Consider the following 17622-nt stretch of genomic DNA (forward strand, 5'->3'; position numbering starts at 1 on the left):
TTAGTTTATGATTTAATAACTTAATTTTTTTTTTTTTGTAATCGTGATTTATTTATTTTTTTAAAAGTTTAGATAACAGGTTCCTATGAGAATATTTTAGACAGTAACTATAACATTTGCTGCTTAATTTCACTATGCTAATTTTGTTTAATATTTTTTGTATACTCTTCAAATAAATACGAATTTGTTTTAGGCTGTTACTGACGAAAGCATTTGCTATGGCTTACTATTCGCGACAAGTGCAGTACAAAAAATAGTTGCAATTGCTTAACTAAGTTGTATCTCTGATAAACTAACTGTCTTAAATGAAATTAAACTTATAAATTTCATATGCTAATTAAATATATAAAAAATAGCTAATAGTTATCAGTTTTCATTTAGATATGCACAATCGGATTATGTTAAAATTCTCTAACGGAACCGAAGTTTAAAACCCTCTTATTTAAGATCAGATACATTATTTAATATTGTAGATTTAGTTATATTTTTGCTCCGTGTTTAACTCGAGTTTTCAAATAGCGTTCGGGAAGTTTATGTGAAGGTCCCTTGACATTAGTAAATAAGCCTCTTAAATTTGAGTAGTTAAAATACTACTAGTTACTATTAAGAATGTACTAAGTAGATTCTAGTAAAGTACTAGACATTCAAGTTCATAAGAGTAGCAATTTGTTTAATGTTTGAATGACATTACATTGCCAAGAGCCAAAAATTAGGAGTTTGGACATGCTGTCAAATTCAGAGATTAAACCCTCTGAAAACTCACAAAAAACAAAAGTTTTATTAACAAAAGCAAATAATGCCAGTAACGAACGTGCTCCACCGCCTTTGTCGCATTTTATAGCGGGTGGGTAAGTGATTTGTAAATTTACGGGAAATGTCTTTCTAATATTCTTTAGAGTTGCAGGAATGTTAGGAGCGATTGCAACAGCACCTTTGGACGTAGTGAAGACGAGGTTGCAGTCTGACTTTTACAAAGACAGATTTTTGAAGCAAACGGCGAAATCGAAAAGTCCATTGACGGCTGCATATAGGCATTTTATGGATACATGTATAATATTAAAAAATGTAAAAGTTCATGAAGGAACAAGAGCACTATTTCGTGGCTTAGGTCCTAATTTAATAGGAACAATTCCTGCACGGTCAATTAACTTTTTTTCATATGGCAATGGCAAGCGTATATTGGCTGATCTCTTTAATAATGGTCAAGAGAACTCTCAAATACATCTAATGGCTGCTGCAATTGCAGGTGTAATTACTTCTGCTGCGACTAATCCAATATGGTTAGTAAAAACACGATTACAATTAGATAAAAAAAGTGGACAAGCTGCTCAGTATCGTTCTTCGATTGATTGCATCATAAAAACAATAAGGCTTGAAGGATTCCGAGGATTATATAAAGGTTTATCTGCCAGTTTACTAGGAGTCGGTGAAAGTACTCTCCAGTGGGTTCTATACGAAAAATTCAAGCACGCTGTCGCTATTCGACAACTTCGTCGAAAAGAACTTGGTATTCAAGAAACTATTTATGACAAAGTTTTAGATTGGGGTGGGAAGCTTGGAGGAGCTGGAATTGCTAAATTTATGGCAGCCGGCATTGCATATCCACATGAAGTTGTTCGAACACGTTTACGACAAAGTCCATCTATAAATGGTACTCCTAAATACACTGGACTCATACAATGCTTTAAATTAGTTTGGATGGAACAAGGGATTGTTGGACTGTACGGAGGTTTGACTGCACATTTACTACGAGTAGTTCCTAATGCTTGCATTCTTTTTGGAAGTTACGAAGTAATAATGCACTTCATTGGCTAGGTTTTCCAATGGCATGTTGACTATAAAACGGATCTACTAAAATTACCAGCTTGGAGAAGTGAGGAACCTATAGCAAAAGAGGATAATCATCACCTTTCCATTATTTTTTATATAATAATGCACATGAACAATTTTCCATTCGTACGGTTATGCTTAAAAGACTTATATGAATGTTAAATGCAAAAACTTTGGACTCCTATTTTTTTAACCAAAATTGCGTTTCAATTAATGATTTTCAGAAATTGTATTTATGATCTTTTGTCAATTTTTCTTTAACATGCTAAAACTTAAATTAAGTAATGAAGTTGACTATTTTTACTTCTTTATTAGTTAAAGGTAAGTATTTGTCTCAAATGGTTTTGAAAAATTTTGAATGAGTGGTTAAATCTCTCTTTGTTATCTTTACTCTGCATTTTGATACAAATTACGGCCCATAACAAAGCTTATTGAAGGTGTACGTTAAAAAACTTGTTGTGAATGATGGTTCTAAACGAGCGGACTAAATAGCTTTACCCCTTTCTTTTTTCATAACAATTCAAATCTAAATGGTCGGTGCGTTGATTTGCCATTAAAACAATAATATTATTGACATTTTAATATTATTTTGGATTCAAAAAAAATTTGTATTAACTAAGTTTCAAGTTATTCATTTACAGCAAATGTAGCCATATATCAACATTTTGTACAAATTTGATATGAATCATTCAAAAAGTTCGTTTGAGGTTCAATAATATGATTTTAAGATCTAAACTATTGTCGTTTCCTAACAAAATCATTATAAATTCTGCATATATCCCTTTTGCTATAGTTGAGGAACTCCTGTAGATTAACTATTCGTTAGAATAATGAGTGCAGTAATTCATCTATTTTAAACGGAATTAAGTAAGTATTTATATATAAAAATTAGTCTTATTATTCTTGGTCAATTTAACTCTTATATTTCACATATTGATTCTTACAGTAGTGGCACTGTTTAGGGTGTAGAGGTTGATCTAATCAACACTGAACAACATTTGCCATACTATGTGAAAACCGACATTTTCTCTCAGCCGTGATAAAAACTATCATATGAAATTTTACTATAAAAAAAGCATTGAATGCGATTTTCAATCGAGTATATAGATTGGGAATTAAGTCCTTGTGATCCAGCTTATGATTTCGTAGGGAAAGATTTGCCGACTGCAAATGAAGAGTTAACCACTGTTCCAGTTATTCGAGTTTTTGGATTGAATGAAGAAGCAGAAACTGTTTGCTGCTTTATCCACAACGTTTTCCCATATATTTATGTCGAATACTCTAGTTTTGCAGAAACGTTAGATCTTGAAGTTCCAGATTTTTTAAGCCAATTACAAACATCAATTAATTATGCTTTAGCATTAGCGGCAAGAGCAAATCCAGAAACTTACAAACCTGCTGTACAAAGCGTTCAGCTTGTGAAGGGAATTCCGTTTTATGGGTACTCCTTCTGTTTTCAGAAATTCTTAAAGATCTGTCTTTTTAGTCCGAAAAACAGAGATAGACTAGTCGATTTATTCAGGCAAGGTGCTATATTAAACAAAGTTATTCAAGTTTACGAATCCCATCTTCCTTACTTACTACAATTTATGGTCGATCATAATCTATATGGTTGTGCTCCAATAGATTTAGATGACTCCATTATAAAGAGAGACGATCTCTTGAGTTTTTGTAACGTCGAGGTTCACGTGTCTCCAAATGCTATTCTCAATGCCTGCTGGTTGAGTGAACGTAATATCCATACTGATTTATATGAAACTCATGCTTCAAGTCCAAATTCACTATTGGTAACTAGTTTAGCTGAAATTTGGAAATCGGAAGCTTCTCGGAGGAATTTAACCAGTAGCGATGAGACTAATAGTTTTTCTAAATTGCACCAAAGTCAGTTCGGTCTCAAAGAAGAGAGTAGCCATGAACCGCGAAGTTCCCAGCACTGGAAAAATGAAGTTGCCATGAAAGATCTGTTAAAAAACTTGATCAAAAGTAAATTAGAATCTTCTTCCGATGTCAATACTCCACTCATCTTTGATCCGTGGCCTGAGCTGCCTACCATTTATTCTGCAATCCACACCAAAGATTACGTACGCCCATCCCAAAATGATATTTCAGTTTCTCAAATATCTGTAGATGAGAAAATCTGTACTTCTTATGAAAGCCTGCCAAAGATTCAACTTGAACAAAACACTGCACCCGTCATAGAATCTTCTTTTGAACAACTGGACTCTGAGCTCGAGCGTATATTGGGAGATACACTTTTTGATTCATTTCCTTATGTAGAACCCAATGTTGATAGATCTAAATTTCCCAAAAGTCCTCTTAATTCTTCTCAAGAAGTTACCATTCACTCTTCACAAGATAGACAATCACCTCCCTCTTCGCCCTTAAAAGATGTACCTTCTCAAATAAATCCATTTTCCCCCAGCCTTAGATTAAAAGGGGGTTCACCCATAACTAAAAGGGAAATTGAATTTTGTCGAGATCTGCCGAATCGTCCCACCAGCTCTGAACCGAATCAAGGGGATACTAGAAAAGCAGGAAAGAGACTAAAATATTCTAGAAATCTTGATGATTATCATATTTGTACTCAAATTCCTGAAGACTACTCCCCAAAATTCTTATCTCAACATGAATCTTTTGTTTACAAACAACAACCTCCTTCGACGGATGATCTTTATGGGACTATGAAAAAATTGAAAATCCCATTTTCAATACCGACAAATGTTCACTATAGTTCGGAGAAGGACATTCCCTCTTACTCCCAAGAATATTTAGGAAAATCTCATTATCCGATCGGTGTTTCTTCTAGATATTTGCCAGAATTTCAATCAGATGGATCGGTAAGCGAAAAAGTTCGACTAAATCCACTTAAGCTTAGTAATTTTCACGGAGAACGGACGTGGCAATATATAAAACCTGCACCACTTGCTGTAGATTTATCAAATCTTGAATCGAAAGAAGCCGTTTCAGAGGAAATACAAAGCCCACAAAGGTTATCCAGAAGTAAGGTTTTTAGAAAAGATCCTTATTCATGTGTGCGCATCTTAGCGCTTGAATTGTTTTGCTGTAGCCATGGGGGATTGACCCCAGATCCCACTAAAGACTCTATAGAGTGTTGTTTCTGGGCATATCAAGAAGATGTAAACAGCAGTATGATTGACAGAGTTGGTTTTATTGTGGTCGACAAATCTGCGTCGAACTCTTCTTTTGGGCGAAGTTTTCCAAGCTGCACCGTTTTAGTTGTAAATTCCGAACTTGAACTTATTAATGAAGTTATAGGATTAAATCGCCAGCTTGATCCGACCATCGTATGTGGTTACGAAGTTCATAATAGCTCATGGGGTTATTTAATAGAACGAGCATCTTATCGATTTAATTATGACTTGCCTGAACAATTGTCCCGACTTAAGTGCACTTCGAAAGCAAATTTTGCAAAGAAAGAGAATGCATGGAAATATACAACTACTTCATCCATCAATATTGTGGGCCGGCATGTTTTGAATATATGGAGAATTCTCCGTGGTGAAGTTAATTTACTTAACTATTCCCTCGAAAATGTTGTTCTTAACATTTTTAAAAAGCAGACCCCTTATTATAATCAAGCTGATAAAGTGCATCTTTGGCAGAGCTCTCGTTTTCATGAGAAGCAAATCCTTTTAAATTATATGTTAAACAGGACTAGATATTGTTTGGAAATATTATCAGCCTGTGCCATTGTCACTAAAATTCGTGAACAAGCAAGAATTATCGGAATTGACTTCATGTCAGTAATTTCTAGGGGGTCCCAGTTTAAAGTTGAATCTATTATGTTTCGAATTGCAAAGCCTGAAAATTACATATTTCCATCACCTAGCGCTAAGCAAGTTGCTGAGCAAAATGCTTTAGAAGCGTTACCTCTTGTTATGGAGCCGAAGTCTGATTTATACAATAATCCGGTAGTTGTACTAGATTTTCAGTCACTATACCCCTCTATTATAATTGCATATAATCTTTGTTATTCCACATGTCTTGGACCTGTGAAAATAGTCAATGGAAAAGTTAAGCTTGGATTTATGTTTCATTCAAGCAATCCAAACATTGTGAATTTAATAAAAAATGATGTATATATCTCCCCTAATGGTTATGCATACGTTAAAGAGAATGTTAGAAAGTCTTTGCTCGCTAAAATGCTAGAGGAACTTATTGAAACCAGAAATATGGTGAAAAGAGGCATGAAAGATTGTGACTCGGACTATGTCAACAAAGTATTGAATAGTCGGCAACTGGCCCTAAAATTGATTGCAAACGTAACTTACGGATATACTTCAGCGTCATTTTCAGGAAGAATGCCGTGTTCAGAAATCGCAGATACTATTGTGGAAACAGGACGTGAGATACTTAGCTATTCACTAGAATACATAAATACTTTAGATTTTTGTCATGCAAAGGTCGTTTATGGTGATACCGATAGCTTATTTGTTGAATTACCTGGAGCGACTAAAGAGCAAGCTTTCGACATCGGACAGCAGCTAGCAAACAACATTACTTCCAGATTTCCTTCTCCAATTCGACTTAAATTTGAAAAAATTTACTTTCCTTGTTTCTTGTTAGCGAAAAAAAGATATGTAGGGTTCAAATTTGAATCAGTTAGTCAAAAAGCTCCAATTTTTGAAGCGAAAGGCATTGAGACAGTTCGAAGGGATGGTACTCCTGTTCAACAGCAGCTCCTTCGTCGTTGCCTTGAAATACTTTTTAAGACAAAGGATTTGTCAACGGTCAAAAAAGAATTTCAGAACGTATGTTATCAAATTATGAGTGGAAACGTTCCTGTTATGGATTTTTGTTTTTCAAAAGAAGTTCGTCTAGAAAAATATAAAGAATTAAGTACTGCTCCTCCTGGAGCAGTTATGGCTAGACGGTTGATGACCAAAGATCCTAGGAGGGAACCTCAATATGGAGAACGTGTTCCATATTTGATTATCGCTGCTGCTCCTGGTACCACCTTGGCGAACCGCTCAGTTGCACCCGAAGAATTTCTGTCTTCGAGTTTTTCTCAACTTGATATAAATTATTATATCAACAATAGTTTGATACCTCCATTAGATCGATTTCTAAACTTGTTAGGGGCTAGTGCCCAGTCATGGTATCATGAAATGCCCAAACCACGTACCAGTTTAAAATTGACTGAAACAGTGAAAGGAGGTATTCAAAAAAAGACTTTGGACACTTTTCTGATGGAGAAGCTTTGCTCTTCTTGCTTGAAGAATAATATTGAAATTATTCCTGATAAAATTAACTCCCTCTGCAGTGATTGCTTAAAAAATCCTTGTGCTACTATTTCTAAAGCTGTTACGCAGCACAATGCTTATAACAAAAAACTTTCCTTGCTATTTGATATTTGTCGAGGCTGCAGTAAGCTTTCATCTAGTGATCCAGTTCTTTGCAAGTCAAATAGCTGTAAGGTGTACTATGATAGGGCGAAAACTGAGAATTATGCGAAAGTACAGGCAGAAATGTTAACGAAGACTCTTGGTTCTTTAGACTGGTAAATCATTATAACTTCAAATATTGGTGTGAAGGACTTGAAATTAAAATACATCAGGCATTTGTTCTCTTATCACCTGCTAGTTTATTCATCTACGTATTATTTATTACAATTATTTATTTTTTTTAGAAGGTTATATCGATAACTAAAAATATTAATATCATCATGTTATTGGATTTTTTTTTTTTAGTTAAAATTTAGTAAACCTCTTCGTATTCTAGGGTGCGTAGCAATTCTTTATTTACTTTTTACTGTCCGCAATACTACGCTGTGATACTTTACGTCGCGTGTCACTATATGTCAAGTGCACTGTTTTGATTTATCAACTTGACATGATAAGTTATCAAGGTACGGTTACTAATTATGATAAAGTAACTATCACTTACTACATTCAAATTCTTAACACTATATATTGAGATAAACTGAAGTGAGGACGGGAATCGGTTTTTAGCTACGTTAGTGATAAGTAACAGATAATGTGTATTAGAATACTTACATCAATTGCTACTTATATTACCTCGTATTGCAATATAACAATCACAAGGAAGATTCAATACTGTTTTTAAGTATCGTTAAAATAGATACCGAAATACGTAGCTGATATTTGCGAGACAAATTACTTCGTAATTATCAAAATTCGTACGGGACACGGATGTCGTAGTTTTGAAACAGAACCAATTTCTATAGTAAGAACGGACAGAAGACAATCTTGTACATAGCACTACGATATTTGTATTTTACCAGAAATTGTTAGGATTTGAATTGGCAAATTTTTAATTACCAAAAGTGAGAAATCGAAAAGTACACGATGAGTTCGTTTCGACTGCAATCCGATCACATGCAGTCAGACGCATCGTTGATGACAAGCGTGCGGAAGGCTACTAGCATCGATGAAACAGCCCCAAAGCGAAAGCACGTTCGTAGCTGCATCATTTTCACTTGGGATCATCATACAGCCAGGCCTTTTTGGACTGCTATAAAAGTTCAGCCATTGCTTGCAAACGAAGTTCAAACTTTCAAGGCGTTAATTACCATACATCGTGTCTTGCAAGAAGGTCATAAGTCTGCACTTGTTGATTCTCAAAGTGAGAAAGGCTGGCTTAAAACTTGTGAACGACAGTATGATGGTGAAAGTAGTCCAAAGGGCTATAGCGATTTAATTCGTGATTATGTGGATTATTTACTTGATAAGCTTTCTTTTCATGCTCAACATCCGGAATTTAATGGTACTTTTGAGTATAAAGAATACATTAGTCTTAGGCAAGTCGATGACCCTAATGAAGGTTATGAAACTGTATACGACATGATGAATCTTCAGGATCATATTGATGAATTTCAAAAACAGCTTTTTTCTAACTTCAAGCGTTCAAATAAAAATGAATGTAGAATTGCAGCCCTTGTGCCTCTAGTTCAGGAGTCATATGGTATTTATCGATTTTTAACTAGTATGTTACGTGCTTTATATAGCACAGTTGATGCCCCAGAGACTTTGGAACCTTTGAAGCATAGATATAAGTCACAACACCATAGGCTTCGTCAATTTTACGCGGATTGTTCAAATCTTCGATATTTGACTAGTCTCATTTCAGTCCCTCGTCTTCCACATGATCCCCCCGATTTGGAAGGTGATGACAATATCCCTGATCTTCCTAAGAGACCTGCTTCAATTGCTCCCCAACCCACTGGCGCCTCGACCATTGCTCCTCAGCCTACTGGTACTTCTCCATCTCCGCCGGTTGAAATGAATTTTCCTGATACTAGCGACATTACTCCGGCTTATAGTGAACCTGAACCTATTCAAGATTTCTGGTCTGATCCTACTTTAGATCAACAATTGGCTGCTCAGCAAGCGGCTCAGCAAGCTGCTCAACAACAAGCAGAGTTAGCGGCTCAGCAGGCCGCAGCACAGCAGGCTCAATTAGCAGCTCAGCAAGCTGCCGAAATGGAGCGTCAACGGATGGCCGCACAGCAACATCAGCAGGCCTTGGAGGCAATTCAAATGGCACAAGCTGAACAACAGCGTATTGCGCAAGAACAACTTGCTCAGCAACAATTTCAAATGCAAACACAAGGACAGTTGGCTGAACTTGAGCAACAGCTTCTTGCTACTCGAGGACAACTTGAACAGAGCAATGTGTTACTTAATCAATATGATGCTAGAGTGAGAACTCTTGAAAATGAGCTGAGCCAGGCTGGCGTTAACTTGCAGGAGCAAATACATCAAAATGATGATCTTATTGAATCTTTAAAAAATCAGATTCTTACATGGAAAAACAAGTACGAAGCATTAGCCAAATTATATACACAACTTCGTCAGGAACACTTAGATTTACTTTCGAAATATAAACAAATTCAGCTCAAAGCAAGTTCTGCGCAAGAGGCTATTGACAAGAAAGAAAAAATGGAAAGAGAAATGAAGAATAAAAACTTGGAACTTGCTGATATGATTTTGGAAAGAGACAGGGCTCGTCACGAACTCGAGACTATGCATCGTAGTCAACGAGACAAGCAAGAAAGCACTGAGCGTGAATTACGTTTACTTCAGGAAAAGGCTGCTTCCCTTGAGCGCAATAAATCATCTGAAGTATCAAATTTGCTTAGTCGTTATAATACAGAAGTTGCTCATTTAGAAGATGCTCTTCATTCAAAGGATCGTGAGCTAGCCAACTTAGGTGTTGAATTGAAGTCTACTGAAAATCGGTACCGCCAACTTTTGCAGGAAAAGGAAGAAGAGCTGGAGATTCAAAAAGCAGCTGTCGACGAGTCTCTGTTACAGCTTAGCAAATTACAATTGGATCGTAATGACATTGATCAAGCGATGGATACTCAAATTGACGAGCTTTTGAAATCGCAGCTGGAGAAGCTTGATGACATAGTGGATTCTGTTTTGGCTACTGGTATCCAACGTTTAGACACTAGTTTGTATGAACTGGATTCACCGATGCATGCCGGTAATCAATATGCTACTCCTGAATTTATTCTATCTACTATTGAAAATGCTAGTAACAATGCTACTGATTTTTCGACAGCATTCAATAACTATTTTGCTGATGGGCCTAACGCTGACCATTCTGAGGTCATCAATGGAGTCAATCTTTTCTCCACGGCCATATACGAAGTTGCCAATAATGCTAAAGGTTTAAGTAGAACAACTGGTGACGACCAAGGATCGGATCGGTTTGTTGGCTTATCTCGGGATTTGGTAAATATGGCCAAACGGTTCCTTTCCAGTTTATTTTCCGTCAACACAAGAAAAATGGATGTAAATGTTAAAACAGATCTTGTAATTGGTGAAAATATAGAGTTACAACGCTATTTACAACAACTTACACAGTACTCTGAAAAATTCCTGAACAAAGAATCGGAAAACACTGTGGGATTACTCAATGCTCCCGGTGAAAACATTGAAGAACTTGTCGATAATCAACTGGCGGAAACAGCACAGGCTATTCAACAGGCTATTTTAAGATTACAAAATATCGCAGCAAAACCCAAAGACGATAGTTTGTCCCCTTCAGAACTGCAAGTTCACGATTCTTTGTTAAGCGCATCAATTGCCATTACCGAGGCTATTGCCAGATTAATTAAAGCAGCAACTGCTTCACAGGCAGAGATTGTTGCTCAAGGAAGAGGTTCCAGTTCACGTGGTGCATTTTATAAAAAACATAACCGCTGGACGGAAGGCCTTATATCAGCTGCGAAAGCCGTTGCGCGTGCTACAACTACTTTAATCGAAACTGCTGATGGAGTCGTAAACGGTACATCTAGTTTTGAGCATTTGATTGTCGCATGTAATGGTGTTAGCGCCGCAACTGCACAATTGGTTGCAGCCTCTCGTGTAAAAGCAAATTTCGCCTCTAAGGTTCAAGATCATCTTGAGGATGCTGCGAAAGCTGTTACGGAGGCCTGTAAGGCATTGGTTCGTCAAGTGGAGTCTGTTGCTCTCAAAGCTAAAGAGGTGCAGCATGAAGACTTCTCTTCATTGGGTGTTCATGAATATCGTCGTAAAGAAATTGAGCAACAGGTGCAAATTTTGAAGTTGGAAAATGATTTAGTCGCTGCCCGACGTCGTCTTTTTGATATGAGAAAAACATCTTATCATGTTGCCGAAGAGTAATTAAGTCTTTTCGATCCTTTTTATTTTTATGAATTAATTTTGGAAAGCCTTAAATACTCAGCTATTAGTGCTTCTATTTTTGCTAGGTCGATACGGGATGATAAATACATTGCGTTCTTTTCCGACCAATAGGCAGTATTAGTATATTTAAATTTTAAATGTAAATAAATACCATTACATATTGTGACACTTGTAGATCCTACTGATATACTAATGATCAAAGCAGAATGGCTAACCTACCGCACTATATCTCTTAAAGTAAAACAAACATAATCCAGATTTATTTTTCTACAACTTTTTCTTTTTCCTCCTCTCGGTTTTTTTCTCTTTCTTTTGCTCCTTCTTTTGTTCTTTCTTTTCTCGTTGTTCTTTTAAGCGCTGTTTTCTTTCAGCCAGTAGAGCCTCATCTTCAGGATTTGCGCAAGCAACTTCGAATAGTTTCCATGAAAGAATTAAACCTAGACCAGTCGCGCCAAAAACATAAAGATCTAAAGTAATCAATGTGGTCTGAACAAGTATGAATGTGATTATCATCTTAATGATGATCTCACGGCCTGACACATTGCTACGAACTTCTTTACGAATACCCAAAGGAAACCATCGAATTTTACCAGGGGGTCCAAATGAAATATGATAATTCCGTTTCGTGGGATTGTTAGAAGGACCCTTGGGCTTATAAATGTGAATTAAATTGATAAATGCTCCAATAAGGAAAATAGCTAGTCCAATTTTGTTATTCTTCGGATTCGAGAAAGTCTTTGTCAATTGATACGGAGATTCTTCTTCACTCATTGTAATTTATTTTCTATTATAGGAGATATAAAAGAAGAACCGTTCGTTCCAAATTAATTTGATCAAAGTATGGTGAATGAAACCGTCGGGGTGGAGGTTAGGAAAAATGTGGTACTACAGACAAAAAATAGAATAATTTGCCTCTCCCATAAACAGATATTCAAGATGTATTTTATCGTATGTTCTCAAATTACCTAGACGCTAACACTAATAAATAAATTTGAAAATATTATTGGTAAGGTGGTCACATGGAGGAACTAGTCAACGAAATAGGTATCTGCCCTTGAGCTTGCAGTAGACTAATTAAATTGAAGACGACTGTAATATTCAAGTTTTATCTTTATGTCATCAAGTAATTACCAAACAATGGGGAAACGAATGAAGTTGTTGAATTTCATTAGCATACACATGTTTTCGTCAACTCCAACGTTACTCTCCCTATCCCAACTATTTAAAGTACGGTGGGCAGAGAGCATTCTGTTAACTACAAATATCATTATGGAATCTATCATTGACGCTCATTGCCATCCAACTGATGCACCGCAAGAATTACATTTGGTTGCTAATCTTTCTGTTGGTAAATTAATAGTAATGGGAACCCGGCCGACAGATCAAAAGTATGTCGAACAACTTGCGAAAGAATACCCTGGTAAAGTAATACCTAGTTTTGGGATACATCCATGGTTTTCTTATTATTTGTACGATGATTTGGATAAAGATTTGCAAAGTAGTGAAACGAGAAAAAAGAAGCATTACGAAAAAATATTGACTCCAATACCTGATGAAGATTTTATCAATGCTCTTCCCAACCCAGTCCCGATTTCAGAATTTTTGGAGGACGCTCGTCGACATCTTAAACAGTACCCAAACGCTCTCATTGGCGAAATCGGCTTGGATAAGCCATTTCGATTGCCAGTTGGCCCATATGATGCAAGGTCCTCACTTCCTCAAGGACCTCTATCACCATTTTACGTAAAAATGGAACATCAATGTAAAGTGTTTGAAGCACAAGTGCGTCTTGCTGCAGAATTCCAACGTGCTGTTAGTGTTCACTGCGTTCAGACGTATGCTCTTTTGTATAGCAGTTTAGCTAAATTTTGGGATGGTCGCTGGATTCCTTCCAAAACGAAAATACGAAAGATGAAGAAAGAAGAGTACGAAAATTCTCTTGCTGAAGAACGAAAGCATTACCCTCCCAAAATTTGCCTTCATAGCTACTCTGGTAGCATTGAGCAAATTTCTCAGTTTTCAGCCCATAAAGTTCCGACCGAGTTTTACTACTCTTTTTCAATAGGTATAAATAGTCGTTATAAAAATTTTATTCAAACACTTAAAGGCGTTCCCGACGATAAGCTATTGGCAGAGAGTGATCATCACAGTGCTAGCCAAATCGATGAATTAGTTCGACAATCTTTGAACGTTATGTCAGAAGCTAAGTCCTGGACTTTTGAGGATACTATTACAAAAATTTCAAGTAACTCTAAAGCATTTTTGAAAGTAACTTGAACGCATGCACTACGGTTTATTGACAAATTAGAGTTACCTGCACAATCACCTTAAATAAGTGCATAAGAGATTACTGGCTATTCCCATTGGAATTGGTAACCTTTAGGTTCGTTTTTTATCTGTTTCGTTTACTAAATCCCGAAACTTGACTGAACTAGTGTGGAAATGCTTGCGTTTGCATACAACTTTATTTATAATGTCCTTTTTCATGAACTTTTTTCTTATATTGTCCACCTAATGTCTCTATCTTAAAAATTTCTAACACTTTGCTGAACATGTTTAGCAAAATTCTTTTGTTTATTTATTACTTAGGATAAAATATTTTTTAAAAAAATTTTTGTGATTCCCGTTACTAAAGTATTCTACTAAAACCATCTTGAATTTCCACTTTTTATGAAAGGAATATGCACGTACAGCAAATTCTTAGACTTTTTTGCTCTTTTAGTGATCGTAAGCCAAGCATTAACTGATGTATCTTAGCCATTCAAATTCGTAATACTAAGCTACTTTTTTTTCCAATTCTTGGTATGCCTATTTCACAAATTGAAATTTATACATCAGTTACACTTATAAATCTTTTAACATTGATTAAGAACCCAATTGAATACTACTATCTGAATTAACGACAACTCGGTCATTTCAGGCTATTCAAAAAGGAGGTTAGGGGCAGACCTAAGGAATTTGTTTCTTCTGTGTACAAAAGTGTTAGTGACCAACATAGAGGGGCAGTGATGTTGAAGCAAGCGGAATCTATGTTAAAATGGGCAATCGAAAAGGATAATTATACTACTTCTGAAAAAATTGGACTCAACGATTACCGTCACGTACATGAGTCACTGGGGATTGGATTCATCGCCTTAGAGGACATTAAGGTAAGCAATCCAAAACTGACAGTATATGAAATCTAACAATACTTGAAGGAAGATGAAAAATTAGTCAGTTTCAAGAAGGATAGTGTTTTGTGCTTGACAAATTCGGACTTGGCACAACTTCCCGAAGTTCAAAGTTTACCCAGTTGGGCTGCCCTTTTGTTAGTAATGGCAACTGAAAATGCAAGTCCTAACTCGTTTTGGAGACCTTACTTGTCGATCTTCCCAACCAAAGAAAGAATTACTTCACCCTTTTACTGGGATGAAAACAAAAAAGATGCCCTTCTGAGAGGTACCGTATTAGAATCCAATGAGGATTGTAATGAAATTACACAATTATGGATCGACAGAATTGAACCCATAATTAAGTTATACCCAAATCGGTTTTCACAAGTGAGCTATGAGGACTTCTTGCGAATGAGTGCTGTAATGCTTGCATATAGCTTCGACATTGAAAAAACGAAATCGCCAATTTCGAATGAAAATGAAAAGTCTGCTGCTGAAACTTCGATAAAGGAGGACAAAAATGGAGATGCTGCTAAGAAGAATGAAGGTTCGGCTAATCAAGATGACGAAAAATTGCATTCACAAAGTCTTGTGGGTAACAACTGTGAAGTAAATTCAGAAGACGAATTTTCTGATCTCGAATCTGAGGTCGACCCTGATGAACTTGAAAAGGCAATGTGTCCTATATCTGATATGTTTAATGGTGACGATGAACTTTGTAACGTAAGAACTTTCGAACCTCAATGAGTTATTAATTGAAGCCAAAGATGTATACTAACTATGCTTTAGATTCGTCTCTACGATATCAATGGAACACTTACGATGATTGCTACTCGGGATATCAAAAAAGGAGAGCAATTGTGGAATACTTATGGGGAATTAGATAATTCAGAGTTATTTAGGAAATATGGATTTACTAAGAAGAAAGGTACTCCACATGACTTTGTTTTGATTAAAAAAGAGCACTGGCTTCCTGAGTACATTGAAAAGCTTGGATTTGAAGAAGTAGAAGCACGTCTTGAATTATTATGTCGTGAAGAGTTACTTTACAATTTGGAGGGGTAAGTTATGATCAATTCAATGATGAGCTTTTTATACCTAACGTTTTCTAGTGATTTTACATTTTCAAAAGCGGATTTGACGTTCAAAGAAATTTGTTTGGCCTTTGTGTTGATGGAAAAAGAAAAGGAATTAATATCTGTTCCTTCGAAATCAGACATAAAACCAAAGCATTATAGAAAACTACTCAAGATTATTGAAAAGCGGATAAATATGTATCCGAAGATTTCAGATCCAAAGAATTTTGATGAGGAAAATGCAAAGACATTAATTGAAGGGGAAATTGATATACTTCAAAATCTCTCTGCGAAAGTCAAAGAAGCCCTGACAAAAAATCGACCCAAGAAAAAGCAAAAGGTTGATCACTGAAAAGGAAAGCTGTGATATTGATAATTTTTTTTGCTACGAATTAAGTTCTTTATTACGGAAAAATAAATAAGATTATAGAGGTAAAATTATGGATGTATAGAATTTTGGGGACTTGCTACTCATAAATAATAAAAATTTTTGACTTGTGTATTGTTGTAGGCAATTAAAATAAGGCAGTACGTTTTATTAATTAATTTTTAAAATATAAACTATTGACTAAAAAAAATATGTTTTAAGTATTTGAGCATTAAAAAAAAATCCAAAAAATTAATCGCCAAGGTATATATCACTTACTTTATATTAGACAACATATTTAGAGAATGAAAATTAAGGCATACTAATTTTTTTTTATACTTTTTTTTTTATTTCCTAGTAATATTATTGTTTTTTTGGTTTAGTATTTCGTTATGTGAATAGTAAACTTGACTATTCAGTAATACTATAAAAATAACAAATACTGATATTGTAAAATCTCACATTCTATTTATTATTAGTAACCCAACAGATTTGCACACATATGAAAAAGTAATTATTCAAAACACTAATTTACCAAGTTGAATCAACTTCTAATGTTTTGAAACGGATTTGCTTGAGGAATATGTGAGATTGTCAATGAATGTAAGTGTCAAATTACTCAATTGTCTATTTGGTTAAGTTAGTACTGCTATGTTTTTACGGGTTTTATTAAAAGCATATTAAACGCCGAATAAAAGGCAACATTCTTTATTATAGCAGATATTGTTTGTAAGCACGATAGCGAGGAGTTTTACCGCTTCCTTAACGTTTGCTATTTGTATTGATGGTCATACTATAGATATCCCGTTTAAAGAATTCTTCTACCTATATAGAACCTGAGTAAATTTAGACCAAACTAAGATCATTACAATATGTCCTGCCTGAATTTACATGTGCCTAAAAATCCCGTTGGAAAATATATTCCACTTGTAGTGCTTTTGCAAATGTACATTATCTACGTGGAGCCATATTATGGATTACATTACTTTGAAAGTGTGTAAGTGAATATGAAATTCTGCAAAGAAATATAAAGAATAATAATGTAAATAAACAAGAAAGCTAACATGAAAACAAGGCGACAATTTTTAGGGCCTAAAATATTGTATGGAACTGTTTATTTTTTGGTCATTTGCCATTCCATTGAGAGTGCAATTGCTTTCCTATTATGTTTAAAAAAGGGATTGCCATTTTGTAGTTCAATGAAATGGATTGTGTCTACCTTTATTTTTGGAGGACCAACGCTTGCTATGCTGAATAAGCAGAAAAAACATATTGCTTGAGTGCAAATTGTTTTACAGAGCCATTGTTTTGTTAACTGTATTATCACGATGAATGAAATAAAATTACAGTTTATGCCAATTGCCAATCGAGTTATTATTTTTTTTTTGTTGACAAAAATCTATATTTCCGGATTTTTGTTTATTTTAGTGTTTTCTAGAGTAGACATATTTCTGAACGATATAACATGAATAAAGGGAAAGTTGTTTAAATTTTCACGGTCTTCGGACCCAAACCTGTAAGGAAAAGCAAAAATAATT

The 17622-nt window shown here is 35.4% G+C and overlaps 7 protein-coding genes and 10 long non-coding RNA genes across 17 annotated transcripts, besides 1 other annotated feature; 8 read left to right on the plus strand and 9 right to left on the minus strand.

The window, feature by feature from the left end:
- Positions 1 to 148: 148 nt before the first annotated feature.
- Positions 149 to 516, plus strand: SPOM_SPNCRNA.3396. The gene has a single exon (NR_192762.1). It is a non-coding gene; the product is annotated as a non-coding RNA (long non-coding RNA).
- On the minus strand, positions 355 to 1149 carry SPOM_SPNCRNA.3397. Its single transcript, NR_192763.1, has one exon. It is a non-coding gene; the product is annotated as a non-coding RNA (long non-coding RNA).
- Positions 695 to 2499, plus strand: rim2 (mitochondrial pyrimidine nucleotide transporter). The gene is made up of 2 exons (NM_001019491.3): positions 695 to 848; positions 897 to 2499. Exons 1-2 carry the CDS (start codon positions 724 to 726, stop codon positions 1813 to 1815), a joined length of 1044 nt encoding a protein of 347 aa, NP_594067.2. The 5' UTR covers positions 695 to 723; the 3' UTR covers positions 1816 to 2499.
- Positions 1260 to 1635, minus strand: SPOM_SPNCRNA.3398. Its single transcript, NR_192764.1, has one exon. It is a non-coding gene; the product is annotated as a non-coding RNA (long non-coding RNA).
- On the minus strand, positions 2478 to 7622 carry SPOM_SPNCRNA.3399. The gene has a single exon (NR_192765.1). It is a non-coding gene; the product is annotated as a non-coding RNA (long non-coding RNA).
- Positions 2824 to 7527, plus strand: rev3 (DNA polymerase zeta catalytic subunit Rev3). The gene has a single exon (NM_001019492.3). It carries the CDS (start codon positions 2913 to 2915, stop codon positions 7353 to 7355), a length of 4443 nt encoding a protein of 1480 aa, NP_594068.1. The 5' UTR covers positions 2824 to 2912; the 3' UTR covers positions 7356 to 7527.
- Positions 7610 to 7954: an LONG TERMINAL REPEAT.
- Positions 7955 to 7978: 24 nt separating this feature from the next.
- On the minus strand, positions 7979 to 9144 carry SPOM_SPNCRNA.3400. The gene has a single exon (NR_192766.1). It is a non-coding gene; the product is annotated as a non-coding RNA (long non-coding RNA).
- Positions 8022 to 11701, plus strand: end4 (clathrin adaptor End4). The gene has a single exon (NM_001019493.3). It carries the CDS (start codon positions 8160 to 8162, stop codon positions 11466 to 11468), a length of 3309 nt encoding a protein of 1102 aa, NP_594069.2. The 5' UTR covers positions 8022 to 8159; the 3' UTR covers positions 11469 to 11701.
- Positions 9982 to 10373, minus strand: SPOM_SPNCRNA.3401. The gene has a single exon (NR_192767.1). It is a non-coding gene; the product is annotated as a non-coding RNA (long non-coding RNA).
- Positions 10394 to 11719, minus strand: SPOM_SPNCRNA.888. The gene has a single exon (NR_151273.1). It is a non-coding gene; the product is annotated as a non-coding RNA, possible alternative UTR (long non-coding RNA).
- Positions 11637 to 12493, plus strand: SPOM_SPNCRNA.889. The gene has a single exon (NR_151274.1). It is a non-coding gene; the product is annotated as a non-coding RNA, possible alternative UTR (long non-coding RNA).
- On the minus strand, positions 11709 to 12359 carry SPOM_SPAC688.12C (uncharacterized protein). Its single transcript, NM_001019494.3, has one exon. It carries the CDS (start codon positions 12258 to 12260, stop codon positions 11757 to 11759), a length of 504 nt encoding a protein of 167 aa, NP_594070.1. The 5' UTR covers positions 12261 to 12359; the 3' UTR covers positions 11709 to 11756.
- A 207-nt stretch (positions 12494 to 12700) lies between the features above and the next one.
- On the plus strand, positions 12701 to 14152 carry scn3 (TatD DNase family Scn1). Its single transcript, NM_001019495.3, has one exon. The coding sequence runs from the start codon at positions 12759 to 12761 to the stop codon at positions 13764 to 13766; it is 1008 nt and encodes a 335-aa protein (NP_594071.1). The 5' UTR covers positions 12701 to 12758; the 3' UTR covers positions 13767 to 14152.
- Positions 14110 to 16217, minus strand: SPOM_SPNCRNA.890. Its single transcript, NR_151276.1, has one exon. It is a non-coding gene; the product is annotated as a non-coding RNA (long non-coding RNA).
- set13 (ribosome L32 lysine methyltransferase Set13) lies at positions 14459 to 16218 on the plus strand. Its single transcript, NM_001019496.3, has 4 exons — positions 14459 to 14638; positions 14687 to 15364; positions 15431 to 15702; positions 15754 to 16218. Exons 1-4 carry the CDS (start codon positions 14498 to 14500, stop codon positions 16067 to 16069), a joined length of 1407 nt encoding a protein of 468 aa, NP_594072.2. The 5' UTR covers positions 14459 to 14497; the 3' UTR covers positions 16070 to 16218.
- Positions 16219 to 16544: 326 nt separating this feature from the next.
- On the minus strand, positions 16545 to 16759 carry SPOM_SPNCRNA.3402. Its single transcript, NR_192768.1, has one exon. It is a non-coding gene; the product is annotated as a non-coding RNA (long non-coding RNA).
- Positions 16760 to 16956: 197 nt separating this feature from the next.
- SPOM_SPAC688.16 (uncharacterized protein) lies at positions 16957 to 17565 on the plus strand (the record flags this gene model as incomplete). Its single annotated transcript, NM_001356101.2, has 2 exons — positions 16957 to 17081; positions 17160 to 17565. 2 exons carry the CDS (start codon positions 16957 to 16959, stop codon positions 17362 to 17364), a joined length of 330 nt encoding a protein of 109 aa, NP_001343076.1. The 3' UTR covers positions 17365 to 17565.
- Positions 17566 to 17622: the final 57 nt, after the last annotated feature.

The sequence above is a fragment of the Schizosaccharomyces pombe genome (genome assembly GCF_000002945.2).
Source record: "Schizosaccharomyces pombe strain 972h- genome assembly, chromosome: I".
Lineage (NCBI taxonomy): Eukaryota > Fungi > Ascomycota > Schizosaccharomycetes > Schizosaccharomycetales > Schizosaccharomycetaceae > Schizosaccharomyces > Schizosaccharomyces pombe.